The following is a 14,816-nucleotide window of genomic DNA, read 5'->3' as shown; positions in this document are numbered from 1 at the left end:
TAGGACAAATTTTATAATACAATAGGACCAATGGTGTGTGTGTAACAGTGGTTCTGATGCCCTGGAGTCAAACTGTGGCTTCTTTCTATATATTCTTTATTTATACTTTGGTGGGTATATATACATACATACATGTATATACATACAAATGCATATATACACATTTGCATGTGTATTTATTCCACTGTTTATATATTTTATAAACATACACATAGTTTGTATAGAAAAAAAATCAGGGAAATAATATTCCAAAAGCATTATATATGCTTTCCCCATGTAAAACCCAAACTTGTTCATTTCTCTAATATTCCTGCTGATATATTCAGCTTCCATCTGCTGCACAGAATAACCCTTCCCTTGCATTTCTGTGAAGTGATTGAGATCTGTCCTTCAGCAGTTACCAGCAGTATTCCATTTTCTTGATTCCACAGAATACTGGAGGACACATCCACATATCCACTGCACTGGAGAGCCCAAAACCGGACCCAGTACTTCAGATGTGACCTCACCGGTGCTGAAGAGAGGGGAAGAATCACTTCCCTCAACCTGCTGGCAATACTCCTAATGCAGCCCAGGATGCTGTTGGTACCACAGCCTTGTGGTCTATCAAGCACTGCTTCCTTCCAGTTTTGCTTTTGCCCACAAGTTTGCTGAGGGTGCACCACAACATTGTCCCATCATCCAGGTCATTAGTGAAAATATCCAACAGTATTTGGCCCCAGTACTGACCTCTGGGGCACATCCATGATGACCAGCCTCCAGATGGACTTTGTGCCACTGATCATAATGCTTTGAGCCTAGGAGTTCTGCCAGCTAAATCCATCTCACTGTCCACTTATCTAACCCTTACACCATTAGTTTGTCTATGACAGTATTATGGGAGACACTGATGAAAGCCTTGCTAAAGCTGAAATGAAAACATCCACTGTTCCAGTCATCACATTGTAGAAGGTTGCTTTCCACTGTAAATCCATGCCAACTACTTCTTGTCCTTCATACAACTCCCGCTCCTAACTATGGTATGTTCTCCCTAAAGACCCTCTATCCAGCTACTGCAGTGCTACAGAAGTGTCAGCTATCCCACCACATCTGTGCAGACAAGGAGCTCATCTGCCATGCTCCAGACTCAGTGAGAGACCCCAAGCACTGCCCAGAGCCACAGATCTGCAGACCTACACTCTCTCTCAGCAGCTTGCTCTGGGCTGTAGCCTTTGCTGAGTCAGGGGCAATTTCTCTGCTGGCTGCTGGGGACCCCCAGCAGCTCCCTGCCACTGCTGCTGAGCAGAAAAGCACTGTCAGCCCAGACTCTGGCCTCCTTCTGCACAAATTGCTGGCTGCATTCTGTGCTTGATGGTTATACAGGGCTCCCCCAGCACCCACTGATGGGATTCCTGACCCTCCCTGGTTAGGATTCAGCTGGAAAAAAAGCTCAAAGCCCCTTTCTCATAAGAAGCATTTTGGTATTTATACCATCTACCATAGATATCACAAGCTAAGTGAAAATTTTACCACCTGCTTCTCTCTACAGGTGAGAAAAGCAAGCAGTCAGAGTCAGTGATGCCTTAACATGTACATCTGGTTTACCCATTCAGTGATTTTTTACTATCACCATTCTAATTATCACAGAGACAATGGTATCCATCAAGGACAAATTAATAATTCCACAATATTCTATTACTGAAAATACAGCTTCCCCAGACACAGAAAGAAATAACATATCTGATACCAGGTCCACAGTCACTAAGTACCTTTATGAATCTTAATCCATTCCCTTGGATATCAACCATACCTAAAGCAGCACGTGCCTCTTGCGTACAAGCAGAAAGAGGAAGGCCACAGTATTTTAAAGTCTACTTTTATCAATCTCATAACAGGAACACCATCAGACATTACACTGTACTGGAGGCCAAGTTGTAGCAAAGGACACCAACGTGTGTGTACACAAAGGACTGCAGGGTATCTGATCTCCGCAGTCACCTAGATTGGCAGCACCTTTGTGTAGTTGCAACTTTACACTGTTGATTTTCTAATAAACAAACACAGAAAACGCCTCTCTGACTTTTTCTTGCTCACCTGCAGGTAATTTTCCACCAGGTTCCATTTCGATTTGATGAGTAAGTCAATTACCTGATGAATCAAAAACCCCGGCACCCCCACTGCTGTTCCAATTAGCCCCATCAGCAGCCATCGATCCCACTCTGTTCTAGAAACAGGAAAACACAGTTATCTCTCAGATCATAGCACAGGACTATTTGCAATGCTACCTCTCACAAACACACAAGCTCCATTTTTAGAGCACTTTGATTATTAACTGTGACTGCCTGATCAAGAGGCTGTTCATGCCAATCTCTCTTTTAAAAGTGTACACTCAACAAAGTTCTACCTTCAGGTGAAAGCCATTTTCATTTGGGTAAGGAACATTGTTCGATTTCTTGGGTTTGGATTTGGTTTTTTTAATATACATGTAGCAGTGCAATCTGCTTTCAGATGCTGTTTGATGTCATGTCAAAATCTTTACATGACTCAGTAATTAAGCATTCTGTAGAGCACTCCGAATACGTTTCAAAGTAATCCCTGTTTTCAACTGCAAGTAATACACTGAGCACCTATCATGTAAATGTGCAAACCTTTACTTCCAGTTTCTATCTTTCCTAAACTTCCACTTCTAATAAAAATCATGCACCAATAATGACTGATTTATTTCTAGTATCATCTAGAACTAGAGCAGGCCTACTGAGATTCAAACACTATGGTTCTTCCGATTATACTAAATTTTTTTTTTTACAAACTCCATTAAAATTAAAATAATAATTACTTTTTAATTTTAGTTTAAAAATGAATTGTATTTTTACCATTAATTGCAATTAACTTCAAGAAAAGTCTCAGTAAGAAAACGTTCTCGCAAAGCTCTGCAAAGTCTCTTCCTCTTAAGCTGTATACATTGAGAAGTTAATGATTTAATTTTTTTTTTTGCATATTCAATAATCTGTGAAGAGCAAAGACATAAGCACTTACAAAAATGCTTTAAATTTCTTGGGCCCCTTCTACATTCAAAATATTTTCTTGTGTACAGAAACAATAAATAACATTTTCTTAATTCCTTCTGCTATTAGGCATCTCCCTGGAATGTCCAAATTACACATAACTTTAGAGGCAACTTAACAGTACTTAAGTTTACCTGTATTTTTTTTTGTTGTAACCACTTTTTATTAAGTTTACTGTGTGAAGGCAAATAATCCAAACTCCCGTGGGCTATCAGGTGTTCTCTCTTGTCCTCCTTGCAGTGATAATATGCTAACCTGCTTCTGCTGATGCTGCATTGACTCCTAAAATCCTGAGAATTAATCAAATCAGGCCCATGACCTTTCGCTATTAACACCTCCTCGCCACCACTTCCCATGTGTGCCCTATGGGAAAAAAGTGATGATATTACGGTGGCCTCCAAGAATCTTTGGGATGCCAACAAGAATTATGTGAGCCCAAGATCAGTCTCCTTGAGACTGAGAGAGGGAGGAACAGGAAATCACATGAAGATGGAGTAGTTGTGGTGCAGTGATTGGCTGCTTTGTGTTTGGCGTTGCCTTGCTGTGGCTGTGCATGAACACAGCACTGTCAAAGCAATGAAAACCTGCCCGAGCCGGTGCTCTCTGGTGAAGAAGTCATTCTAAGTACAGACCAACCACTGCAGCAACATTATTGCACCAGCTTCTTGCTGACTGTTCAAAGGACAGGGACATTTAAGCCATAGGGGCTTTGTCTGTTTCAAAGAGATGGTTACTTGCTGTGCTTTGGGCTGTCCACAGCTTTTGATCCACTAATCTAATCACACAATTAAATAAAACAAAATCTAGACTGCAGTGACATTCAGTTAAACCCTGGATTTTCAGTTTGTTGCATAGGCAATCTAGAAAAGTTTATTCTCTAACACAGTTACCTTTGAATTTACATGTCAAATTTCTTTTTAGATAGACAAACCCAATCTGCTAGACTACCAAATGTACTACAGCTTGGATACTTTACTCCGGTACTTTGTAAATTGGCAGTTCAATCAGAGCAGAAAAAGACTTGATGAATGTCAAGTATTTACTGCAAAGAAAAATCAGTAACATGCTGTGTGTTTGCCACCTCCAAGGCGTGGCTTTCGTTACCAAAGACAGAATAAAAAGGATTTCTGCTGCTCTCCACTAACTGGCATTTGGACCAATTTGAAAAGGTCTCATCTCAAATAATCATAGAATCGCAGGACCATAGAATGGTTTTGGTTGGAAGGGATCTTAAAGATCATCTAGTCCTACCCCCTGTGCCATGGGCAGGGACACCTTCCACTAGACCAGGTTGCTCAGAGCTCCATTCAACCTGGCCTTGAATACTGCTATGAACAGGGCATCCACAACTTCTCCGGGCAACCTGTTCCAGTGCCTCACCACCCTCACAGGGAAGAATTTTTTCCTAATATCTGATCTAACCCCACTCTCTTTCAGTTTGAAGCCATTTCCCCTTGTCCTGTCACTCCAGGCCCTTGTAAATAGTCTCTCTCCATCCTTCTTGTAGGCTCCCTTCAGGTACTGGAAGGCCACAATTAGGTCTCCCCAAAGCCATCTCTTCTTCAGGCAATGAGGGAACATAAGTAACTCCTGATTGTCATTTCTGTGAGTACTAAATGAAAAGAGGGAAGAAAAATCTTTACAGAAGCCACATGCAAATTACCCAAAACCAAGTCTTTTGGACCTATGGTTTTGCAATGCTGAAAATTTCCTTGTGGCCCACTACTCACACTTCTCAAATGTAAGAAAACACGCCATGAAGGCAACACTGCCCAGGGCAGGGAAGCACCTCCATGTCAGGATATAGCAATGGCCTAAATCCAATTTCTTATACCATGACTGGTGGATTTTTGCCAGCTCAATCAGGCATTTCATTCTAGAGATTTCAAAAATACTATGCAAACTGCAGACCTGGTAAAAATCAGTTTCAGAAAAAAGAGAAAGAGTTAAGAAAAAAAATTGGTCTAGGTGGAAACCAAAGACTTCAGAAAAAAATTGTTGCTGGAAACTGTGTGAATGGCTATGAGCGACAGTAAATGCCTTAGAAAAGTTAATGTTACTTTCCTCAGATATAGGGAAATAAATGTATCTTTGCGACCTGTACACCATAGTGACCTTATCTGACAACAAATACACATTGTGTCATCAGTTAAATCCCTCCAGTCAAAGGTGAATTGAGGAGTACTAGCAGGATTCTGACCGATTATGTACATTTGTTATGCAAAAAGTGATAACTGCTTCACAAACTGCTTCACATAGAAGCTCAAGTTTTGGGTTATACAAAAGCTGGGTTTAACTAGTCCTATTCCAAGTTTAAAATGGAGCAAAAAAAAGCAGAGCCCAAACAAGAAAAGCAGGCAACTGAGCAGAGCTCCTGGCTGGCACCCCACCACTGCTTCATTCAGGGATGCCCAGACTGGCTACCCTCAGGTCTCCATTTAGCCCACTTCTTTATTTCTGGAACATGAGATTTGTATGATGTTATTTTCTAGTTGTGTTAGATCAAACTGTTATATGTGAATAGATCTGGGTATTACAAAAATTGCAGCATAAACAGAAATACAAAATCCACTGAACAATACAGATGGAGGTAGGGGAGAAACCTTGAAACTAAAGCTACATTTCTAGGGGAAACAGATGAGGCCAAGTCACACTGCTCACAGACAACACTCATTCCATGTCATGGTGATCTCTTATGTAAGCAGGATGGCTGTTTTCCCTCAAACACGAATACCATTCCCATCCATAACAACATAAATGAGCATTTGCCTTTGCTGTCCCTCACTGCCAGAAAACCGAAGCTAACTCCTCTTCCACCAGACAGGAATCCAACTCAGTCTCTGCAGCAGCAGCTCAGCTGTACTGCAAATTCTCACAATCACCCACTCATGCATTGAAATTTTAAAAACAAAAATGGAGTAAGAATGTGTTTTCAAAGTTTGACCCCTGATTTTTTCCCCATGGACTCCTCTATAGTTCACTTAAACCCACCAGTACAGTCACTTATCTGAAATATATTTCACAAACCTCTGAGAAGCAGTGCACAAATGGTCAGGCTCCAAAAGCTAGATGGTAAAAAACAAGGAAAGATTTGAGATGCAGGTTGAGACAACTCTACAGAGGACAGACAAGGCCTTAGAAATTACATATACAAACAGGGCTTCGTTCATTATCTTACAATGAAACCTGAAGACATTATCAGAATACTTAGATGAAGAAGGCAAATGCAGACTGGGGTTGTAAAAGAATTCTGTACCACAAATTCTTCTGCTTAATTGTCCTGTCAGAATATAACCCAAAACCTATGCATTTTGGCTGTCACTGTTAAATACACTCCTCCAAAGACACGCACCAGCACCTCCCAGTGCAGAACATGAGTTTTCATCTTTCTTTTGTACAGTATTTTCAGTGGTGTATTATCACTTCTGTAAAGTCTGCATAAGGATTGTCCTGAATTCTGAAATGTTTTTATCTTCAAACATCACACAAAGATCTTTCTGCTTATTCAAGAGCTTCTGCAACTCAAGTTTTGCCACAGATAAAGACAATCAGAGGCAATGATGAAAAAATATCTTCAGTACTGAAAGATAAAATGCCCCCACCGATACAAGGAGAGCAGAGTCCAGACTATGACCAGTTCCCAGGTTTTCCATTAACTTCTGACTTCTGCAAGGCTTACTACCTTACTTGAGTGTTCTTACCTCACCACAGCCTATCTGGGCACAGCTGCCTTGGGGACAAGGAGGGAAAGGAGTAATATGCGTTCATCACCACAAAAAGCTAGTAGTACACACTTCTTTGTGTTAAATGCTTAAAGGAGTCAGGTTATAAATTGAATTTTACTTAGCTGAGAGTTATGAAATACTAATATGGGGGGAAAAATCATGCTTTCAAGCTGCAAGACCCCATTTGGGAAGCCACAGAGCGCCTTGCTCAACTCCCAAGCAGCTGCCATGCAGACCATGGAACTCCTCGCAGAACGGCAAGGGCAGAATAAGGAGGGTGGCCAGATACCAGCACAGCTCTCTCCTCCTCGGTAAGCCTAAGCAGGCTGAGCTAGACTGCCTCCAGTTAGGACCTGGAAAGCAGCTCCCTTGAAACTAGAAAGATCAAGGATTGGATCACTGTTACTTGCTGACCTGGATTACAGGCAAGGTGTGTTGTACAGCAGAAATGCAGCTACCACATGATTATCTGTAGCTGGCCATTCCAACATAAAGCTTTGGGCCAGCCCAACTAACTCACAAATAACCAGGAAGAAGGAACAAAACAATTTTATTTGCCTAAATGCTTTGTAAGGGTATGTGCATGCATGCACACACGTGTTCTTTATCCCTCAGAAGACCAGGGTGGAATAACCCCTACCAATACTACGAAAATATAAAATAAGAGTTGCTAAGTTACAAGCCAGAGCAAGTAAGAACTACCTACCAAACAGCAGTAGAGGTACAGCATGAATTTAATACCAAAACATTTGCCACTTTTCTTGAAATAGTACAGACATCAGATTTCAGCTATTACACATAAAAGCACCTACAACAGAACTCTAATTCTTGCTATGGTTGCACTACCTGAGCACAAATTACTGGTCACCCCTGTATCTAGCTAGCTACATAATGTAATTTCAGCTGTTTAGTGGCAAGCATGTAAAAACAGGCAAATACTTAGCTGGCATCTCAGTTTTAAGTAGACAGAAAACGATGTATTTTTTGAATGGTGTCAGCAGTTGTACATACTTAAATTACATTAATTCCTTCCCTCTCCACTGCCCTCCTGTCTTCAGCTACAGGCTTGTTAGTGCAGCACATGTGATCGGTCCATCTGTCAAGTAAAACAATGCACCGTTTTTGTTGGCTTCTGTTTTAATACTCGAATTAGACAGATATTACAGGATCATACAATCACAAAAATACAATAAAGCATTAGAGACTGAGAATTAATGTTGTTAACACTGCATGAATAACACATCGATTCCATACAAATCTGAAGGTCAACGTGAAGAGTATTTGAAATGCCAGAAGAAACAGTTTCTACTCTAAGGAACATGAGCAGTTCAGAATATATTATTCAACAGACTGAGAACAGGGTGGTAAAATGAAGAGCTTCCAAAGCAGTACTCTGTTCACAGCACCCCACTCTGAAGATCAAAACCATTTCACTACTAACTGAGGTGGCACTCAAAGAGTTCAAATAATGAGTGTTTAATGCATAATCTGAATGACAACTCAAGGAAGCAAATAATTATCATAGTCATTGAACAAAGATATAAAGATATCACTAACTAGAAATGTCATGGCTATAAACTTTCATATTAGTTCAGTATTTCAAAGTTACAGCATTTAAGCAGTGAAAGTATAGTACTAACTTAGTGTGAGAATTTTGCTACAAATGCACTGACTCATACATGTGATGCTGACTGTTTTCTGATAAGGCTGTAACAAATCTAATATATTGACAGGTTGGTAATATCATACAATACAGTAGATGTATTCTGCAAATCTTCAGAGAGAAAAAAAATGTACACATAAGAGGAAATGGTTTCAGAAAACACAAACCAAGATGACTATGACCATCTCCGTGAATCCTCAAACTGTGATGTCGTGGCAAGGAGTTATTTTAGATTTCTCAGAATCAGATGGTCCCAGAGCTCGAAACGCAACACATCACTCAGAGATGAGAAATAATGTTCTCTCACAAAACTGCAATTGAGCAAACAACAAACACTGGAGGAATCTGTCAGCCAGAAAAGGCAGGGGTCAGGGTTGCTGGCAATTCGCCTGATACTGTTACAAAAGCAGAGCTTTCAGTATAGACTTTTCTCATTAATAGTATTGACTCTATTAACTACACACATACATGTAAATCCAAAACTGCTGATCACCAAACACTTAGATTAATGTGGGAACTAAAGAGCCAGCCATCAGCATCACACACTTCCACGCTTTTGGTTTACACAGCTCCTCATGGGGGCAAGTTTTGCCAAAACCTAAGAGAAACAAAGTCATCTCAACCTGCTGTACTTCACCACAATGTTTAACAATTGTAAACGCAGGAATATTCCACCTTAAAAAAGTGAGAGACAAACAGAATTGGGTTATGTCCTGTCAGGCTGACTTAAAAGAGTTTCAAATGCTACATCATTTCCCAAAGTCATTCTGTGAAGCTCAACTCTCTCTCCCATATTAAACCAATTTTCACAACGCTGGAAAGATCTGCTAGAAACAGTCTCTTCTGTATCTTCATGACAACTTCACAGCTCTACTATTTAAGCTGCTCTCACCCTAATTGAAACAGCTTTTATTTCTGTGACAATTGGAAAAATACAGCACTTTTTTCACGATCTATTCTCAAGTCAGTGAGACGTGTTTACCAAGTTTCTTCTCTTGATAATTTTTTATCAGTAGAAACCTCAGAGGGAAATCAAACCCCTCCCCCCCTTCCCATTCCTGCATGCTTAAAAATATTAATAGGATATAATAATAGTAATTAAAACAGCCAATGTGTTAAATCAGCATAACTACACATCTATAACAATCAACAGGGAGCAGAATAGGAACAAGCACAAATCAGCTTAAAAAAACCTTCTTTGTAGTATGTCTGCACAGCCATTTGTTCAGTACTTCTGATTTAACAAATACAGAGTTTGGGGTTTTTTTAACCCAGACTCTATAGTTTATACATTATAAAACCATGTTTACATTTTAGCCATACTGTAGATATTAAAAGCAGAAGGTTGGGATGCTGCTGTTAAGAAATGGTGAAAAGTCATAAATTAGTACAGAAAACATGAATTATATCAAGAGATCCAAAGCATTCTTCCATTAAGTTATCCATTTATACAGTTTGGCACTAGTATAAATAATAAGAGGTTTTTTTATATTTATCACTATTTTAAAATGGTAAAGACTGAAAAACTTCATGGAACTGTTTGAATATGGAAGTGCTACTTGAGAGTCCGCATATGATGTGTATTTTATACAATGGAATTCACTGTACATTCACTTAACAACTTTTCACAAATTGAGCTGAAGGTATACATTCATTTAGTAAAAAAAAGCCAACAACAAAGTTACAAACCACAATAACTCTAAGGTAATGTAAAAACTTGGTATTTTAGCCACTGAATGGAGAAATCATACCTATGGAAGTTGAGAACAGCTAGTGAAAGTTCTTTTGTGTTTTTTTCTTTGAAAGCAGCATGTTATTTTCATATTGCCAGCATTACAGGCAATATACCCTTCATACTTTAACCCACAATCAGTTGGGTCTGCAACAGAAAAGGTATAGCACATTGTTTCAGGGAATAAGGCCATCACCAGAACAGGGAACAGAGAAAGCCATCTACCACACTTGTTTTAATAGAGAAAGTTAACACAGATGGATTAACAAGTTTTAAAGCTTTCTTTTTAATTTATTATTAAATAAAAACTACAGACATTCATCATGTTCCTCCAATACCTCCCCATCTCAGAAATCTTTCAAGGCTTCACAAAAGAGTTCTGAACATATTATTTAAAACATTTATGAAAAATGTGCTTTGTCTCACTGCTTCAGATCTATCTGGAATTTTACTCACATAAAAGACCAACAGTAGTTTTAAGTCACCTTTTTCTGCTACAGTAACACATATTCAGACTTGCTTAGTACCAATTTACTCCTCCTCTAGCAGTAGAGACTAGCCACACCGGGGCAATCTGGCTGAGTTTTCAAAAACAAGAGGTCAGTATAAAAACAAGTAGTAGTCAGACATCCTGCCTCTGTCTACTGAATGAGCCCTCTGCATCAAAAGACAGCATAAGAGAAGTGTAATCAATATTTTTAGGCCTTGAATTATTGTCCCAAAAGCTAATAAATAGGAAATATATCTCCACAAACTCACCATATAAGTAACCACGTAAAACACAAATACTTGTCCAAATTATACAGTTGTTATTATTATAGTTGATCAACTGCCATAAGATGCACTAAAATTTTCCTTTAGGTAATGCCCTATACAATAAAAAACATTTAGGAGGAATGTGCATTATGCATTTATTTCATAATAGCTGAGGGATTCATTCCTGGCTCTGTCTTGCTGGGTGACAAGTATTCTCAGCTTGCTTTCAGGAAGAGGAGCGTAATCAAGGCTGTTGGTACATTCACACCTTGCAACATTTTCTGTACTTTATTATCCATGAGTAAGGCACATTATTTGTAATGTGGCTATTTCCATAAGCTTGCTCATTGTATCTTAATGTTTAACAAAGCATGAATCATACCGTCTTTGGTTTTTTTCTTTGCTTCATAGCAAACATATCCCTCCCTCAAACAACCAAAACATAAGAACTTTGGCAATGCTCCAGAGCACAAAGCTAGCTTAAATCTCAGTCAGTGACCACCAACATGAAAAGAATTATATATTTAGAGCTTTTGCATTTTGTCCTTCACACAACTGTATTCAAATGGTGCTCTGCTTTGCAAGTTATACAATTATGGGTTTGAGAAGAAAAAAAAAAAATATACATTTAGTAACAATAGTAAATTCAAATCTTTTCAAAAGAATGTAACATAATTTAAATAGTCATGAGAGGAAAACTAAAATTCTGACATCTCAGTGGGTTACCTAAGAGAAACCACAAGAACATGAGAAAGCAAATTACTAAGTAAAGGTTGATCAGACATGGATACCTGCAAAACAATGTAACCTGTCTGAAGGAGAGTAAGCAGCAGTGCTTCAAAATCATCTTCAGGTAGTGTAAGAGTTTCGAGGATGCTCTCAACTTTATGCAGTAGTTGAAGACATTTTAAAATTTCATAATTAATTACACTTAGACTTGTTCCAAGTGTGAGCAAAATGGAAAACCAACACACCTAAAATCACTGCAGGAATATTTTTATAGTAATCCTTGTATTACATACTCCAGTGTCAGACATCAGGTCAACTCCATCCACGACTGGTTTTTCTTTCTGCAAAATGTATCTGCTTGCAGCTGGATATGCAGATTTTCACCAATACAAATGGTTAGACTGTTACAGGATCAATTTGCACCACACACAACCAAGCCAACAACGAGCCCTTTTTGACGTTCTGCGAATAGGTCAGTCTCTTTAATTATGTTACCAACCATATAATAACCTATGAGTATTTCTCATTCTCTCAGTAGTTTATGTTCCCAAAAATTCACATCTCAGAACTGTACTGTTCCATTATTTTAATTGATTAAATATAGATTAGCAGTGTTAGTGTAAGCAAAAAGATTTAATGGCATCAATATCATTCAAATTAAATCAAGAAAGAAAATGTTGCAATGTATGTCAGCCAAATGGTCACAACTGATATGTTATATAAATACAGACATGAGGTAGCTGGCAGGTCTAAATCCACCAATCCTGGAAATGCCCAATTTGTCTAAAAAGCATAAACAAATATTAAATAAACCTTTCAAAATAAAAAGGACCACCTAGTTTATTGCTTTTAAAGGTTCACTGTTTACATCAGAAATAGGCAAAGGCTTATCAAAGAAAGTTAGCTGGCTGTTGATGGCTTTTGATTATATCAATTTTTTCAAAAGAACCACAAAATAAAACTGCAAACTGATGCAAACTGATGACTCACTCCCAATGATACATATTCTCATCAAAATGAACAAAGGCTTGCATTCTCCAAGTTGGGGGGACAGAGAAAGAAGGCATAATATCCAAAAGAACAGCATTAACTACTTGCTTATGAGAAATCAGTAACAGAACTAAAACCAGTGCTCCCACCAGACAGAATACATTGAAAACAACTGCAGGAGAGGCAGAAAGCATTCTAGCTGTGAAAACAGTGGCATCACGGCATATGAATCATGGAATGCACATGAAAATATGATGATCTGTACCACAGGTGTAGTTTTTTTTTAGTAAAGCTTCCTGAAGTTTCTTTCTTGTGTGTTTCAGAAAAGGCAAAAGTGGAACAGACAAGAATAAAAGGCAAGAAACATAAAAGAGGAAAAGATGCAAGAAAGCAAGACAAAGGACCTAGAACAGACTTCAGCAATGTGGTCTGAAAACTGCTTAGAGGTTAAGGAAGCAGAGTGAAAGTTATGCTCATTTCTCAAAAGAATATGGAGGGGAACTAAAGGGGACGTGCGTAGGCAAGGGGTTTTTCCTTGTTTTTATTTTTAGTTTGGTTTGGGTGGTTTTTTTTGAAATAACATATATACACACACACACATAGAGTGCAAGTTTGTCTAAAGAAGTGCTACTACAGATGACAGAACTTACTCCCCTGCAGCAAATGGAATTTCTTGACCTCTCAAGCAAACTAAACATACAAAAGTGATAAGGACAAAAGGTGCATGTAACACCAGCAGCAATATGTTTGGCTTTCTACTACTTCTGCAAGTTACTGTACATATATTACATCACTATTATAGAAATGGCACAGCCTCAGACACTTTCCACATTTTATTTACATTTTAAGACTAACTTTAATCTCAATCACATATCCATACATTTCCTTTGTTTCACTAAAACTTAAATGCATGGTTTATTAGAACAAAGACTGTAAACAAATATTTGTCATGTCCGATACATGTAACACAGGAGCTGCTTAACAGAAATTAATCCCCCCACTTTATAAATACAGGTATCAAAACAATCCTGAACATACTTTGTGACACTACTAGTAGTCGGCACCCACACCCTTGCAAAATTAAAACAAGATGAGCAACGGTATTCACTGTACCTGCTACCTTAAAACAAATTTAATTGCAGCTCTTTTACTAAGCAAGATGGATAAAGCATGCCATTTATATTTTGCCTTCTCCAGAGATTATTTTCAGTAACATATATTATTCCACAGCAATCTGACACTTTCTGTCATGCTTTCATCTTGTAAAACCTGAATTCCAATTTTAGGCTATTTCAGGCTTATGCTTAAATGACAGTGCCTCGATAAGAGAAAAAAAATAATTGTGCTGCCTTTTTCTCCCATAGTGCCTGAAAACATATTGGGCATACATATATTATATATTCTTACAAATGTCCAGGTCATGTATACCAGCTGAAATTCATTAATGTGTGGGTGTTTGCATTGTGAGATTTAATCAAGACATTAACATGAGTAGAAGGTTGTTGTTTTAAGACAGAAGTTTGAGAATCAGCTAAAATTAATTATTGTAAGTTTGTCCCTCTGGAGGTTGTGGAAGCTTCATATTTTCTTTGGACATCATTAGACGTCTTAGCTCTTGAAGTACAACTTTAATGCTATATGAATTTTGCCATTTTGCTAACACTGGTATGCTCCGCGCATCCACCTGGGAAAAGAAGAAAGAAATCTAAGTTATGATGGAACATAAAATCTCTACATAAATAACTGTTGTTGACCTAATTGCTCTAAGAAACCTTCTAAGCATTCCCTGACACTTTCTCTGTGGCATAAAGTCCCTGTGTTCATACAATATTTTAAGGAAAACAATCACGTACTTACACACAAATACAGATTCTGTAATGAAATCCATGCAGGTGGACCCTTCCATCTGTGCTGCTACTAATATTAGTGAGAAGGAAAGTAGGGAGGGAGGAGGGCATCAGCAACCGGTTCACTGCAAAACTGGAGTTGCTATTTAGTATAAGTTATAGGGTTTTTTTTCGAATTACCCCCAAAAAAGAAACAAGTAATCACCTTCACTATGCTAATACAAGCACCTGGGTATTCCTCAGTTCTTTAAAAGAACCTGCCACGCAAGAGTCCGTAGAATACTTTTGTAAAGGTACGTTTCCCTTGGTTTTTCCTCGCTACAAGTATTG

The 14,816-nt window shown here is 38.5% G+C and overlaps 1 protein-coding gene and 1 pseudogene across 5 annotated transcripts in view; both read right to left on the bottom strand.

Annotated features, from left to right (window-relative positions):
• Nucleotides 1-3,663, bottom strand: part of LOC127465450 (chloride channel protein D-like) — a 76,804-nt pseudogene extending 73,141 nt beyond the window's left edge.
• Nucleotides 3,664-13,459: 9,796 nt separating this feature from the next.
• UBE2V2 (ubiquitin conjugating enzyme E2 V2) overlaps nt 13,460-14,816 on the bottom strand; it is a 34,457-nt gene continuing 33,100 nt past the window's right edge. For 4 of the 5 annotated variants that reach the window (XM_051770123.1, XM_051770130.1, XM_051770112.1 and 1 more), the window contains exon 4: nt 13,460-14,323. In XM_051770123.1, coding sequence (XP_051626083.1) covers nt 14,177-14,323 — 147 coding nt within the window. In that variant the 3' untranslated portion in view covers nt 13,460-14,176. The remainder of the gene's footprint in view (nt 14,324-14,816) is intronic. The other variant, XM_051770121.1, reaches the window with a different exon arrangement.

The sequence above is a fragment of the Manacus candei genome, unplaced genomic scaffold, assembly GCF_025592945.1.
Source record: "Manacus candei isolate 608988 ecotype Guabito, Panama unplaced genomic scaffold, ASM2559294v1 h1tg000008l, whole genome shotgun sequence".
Classification (NCBI taxonomy): domain Eukaryota; kingdom Metazoa; phylum Chordata; class Aves; order Passeriformes; family Pipridae; genus Manacus; species Manacus candei.
This window is presented reverse-complemented; position numbering and strand designations above follow the sequence as displayed.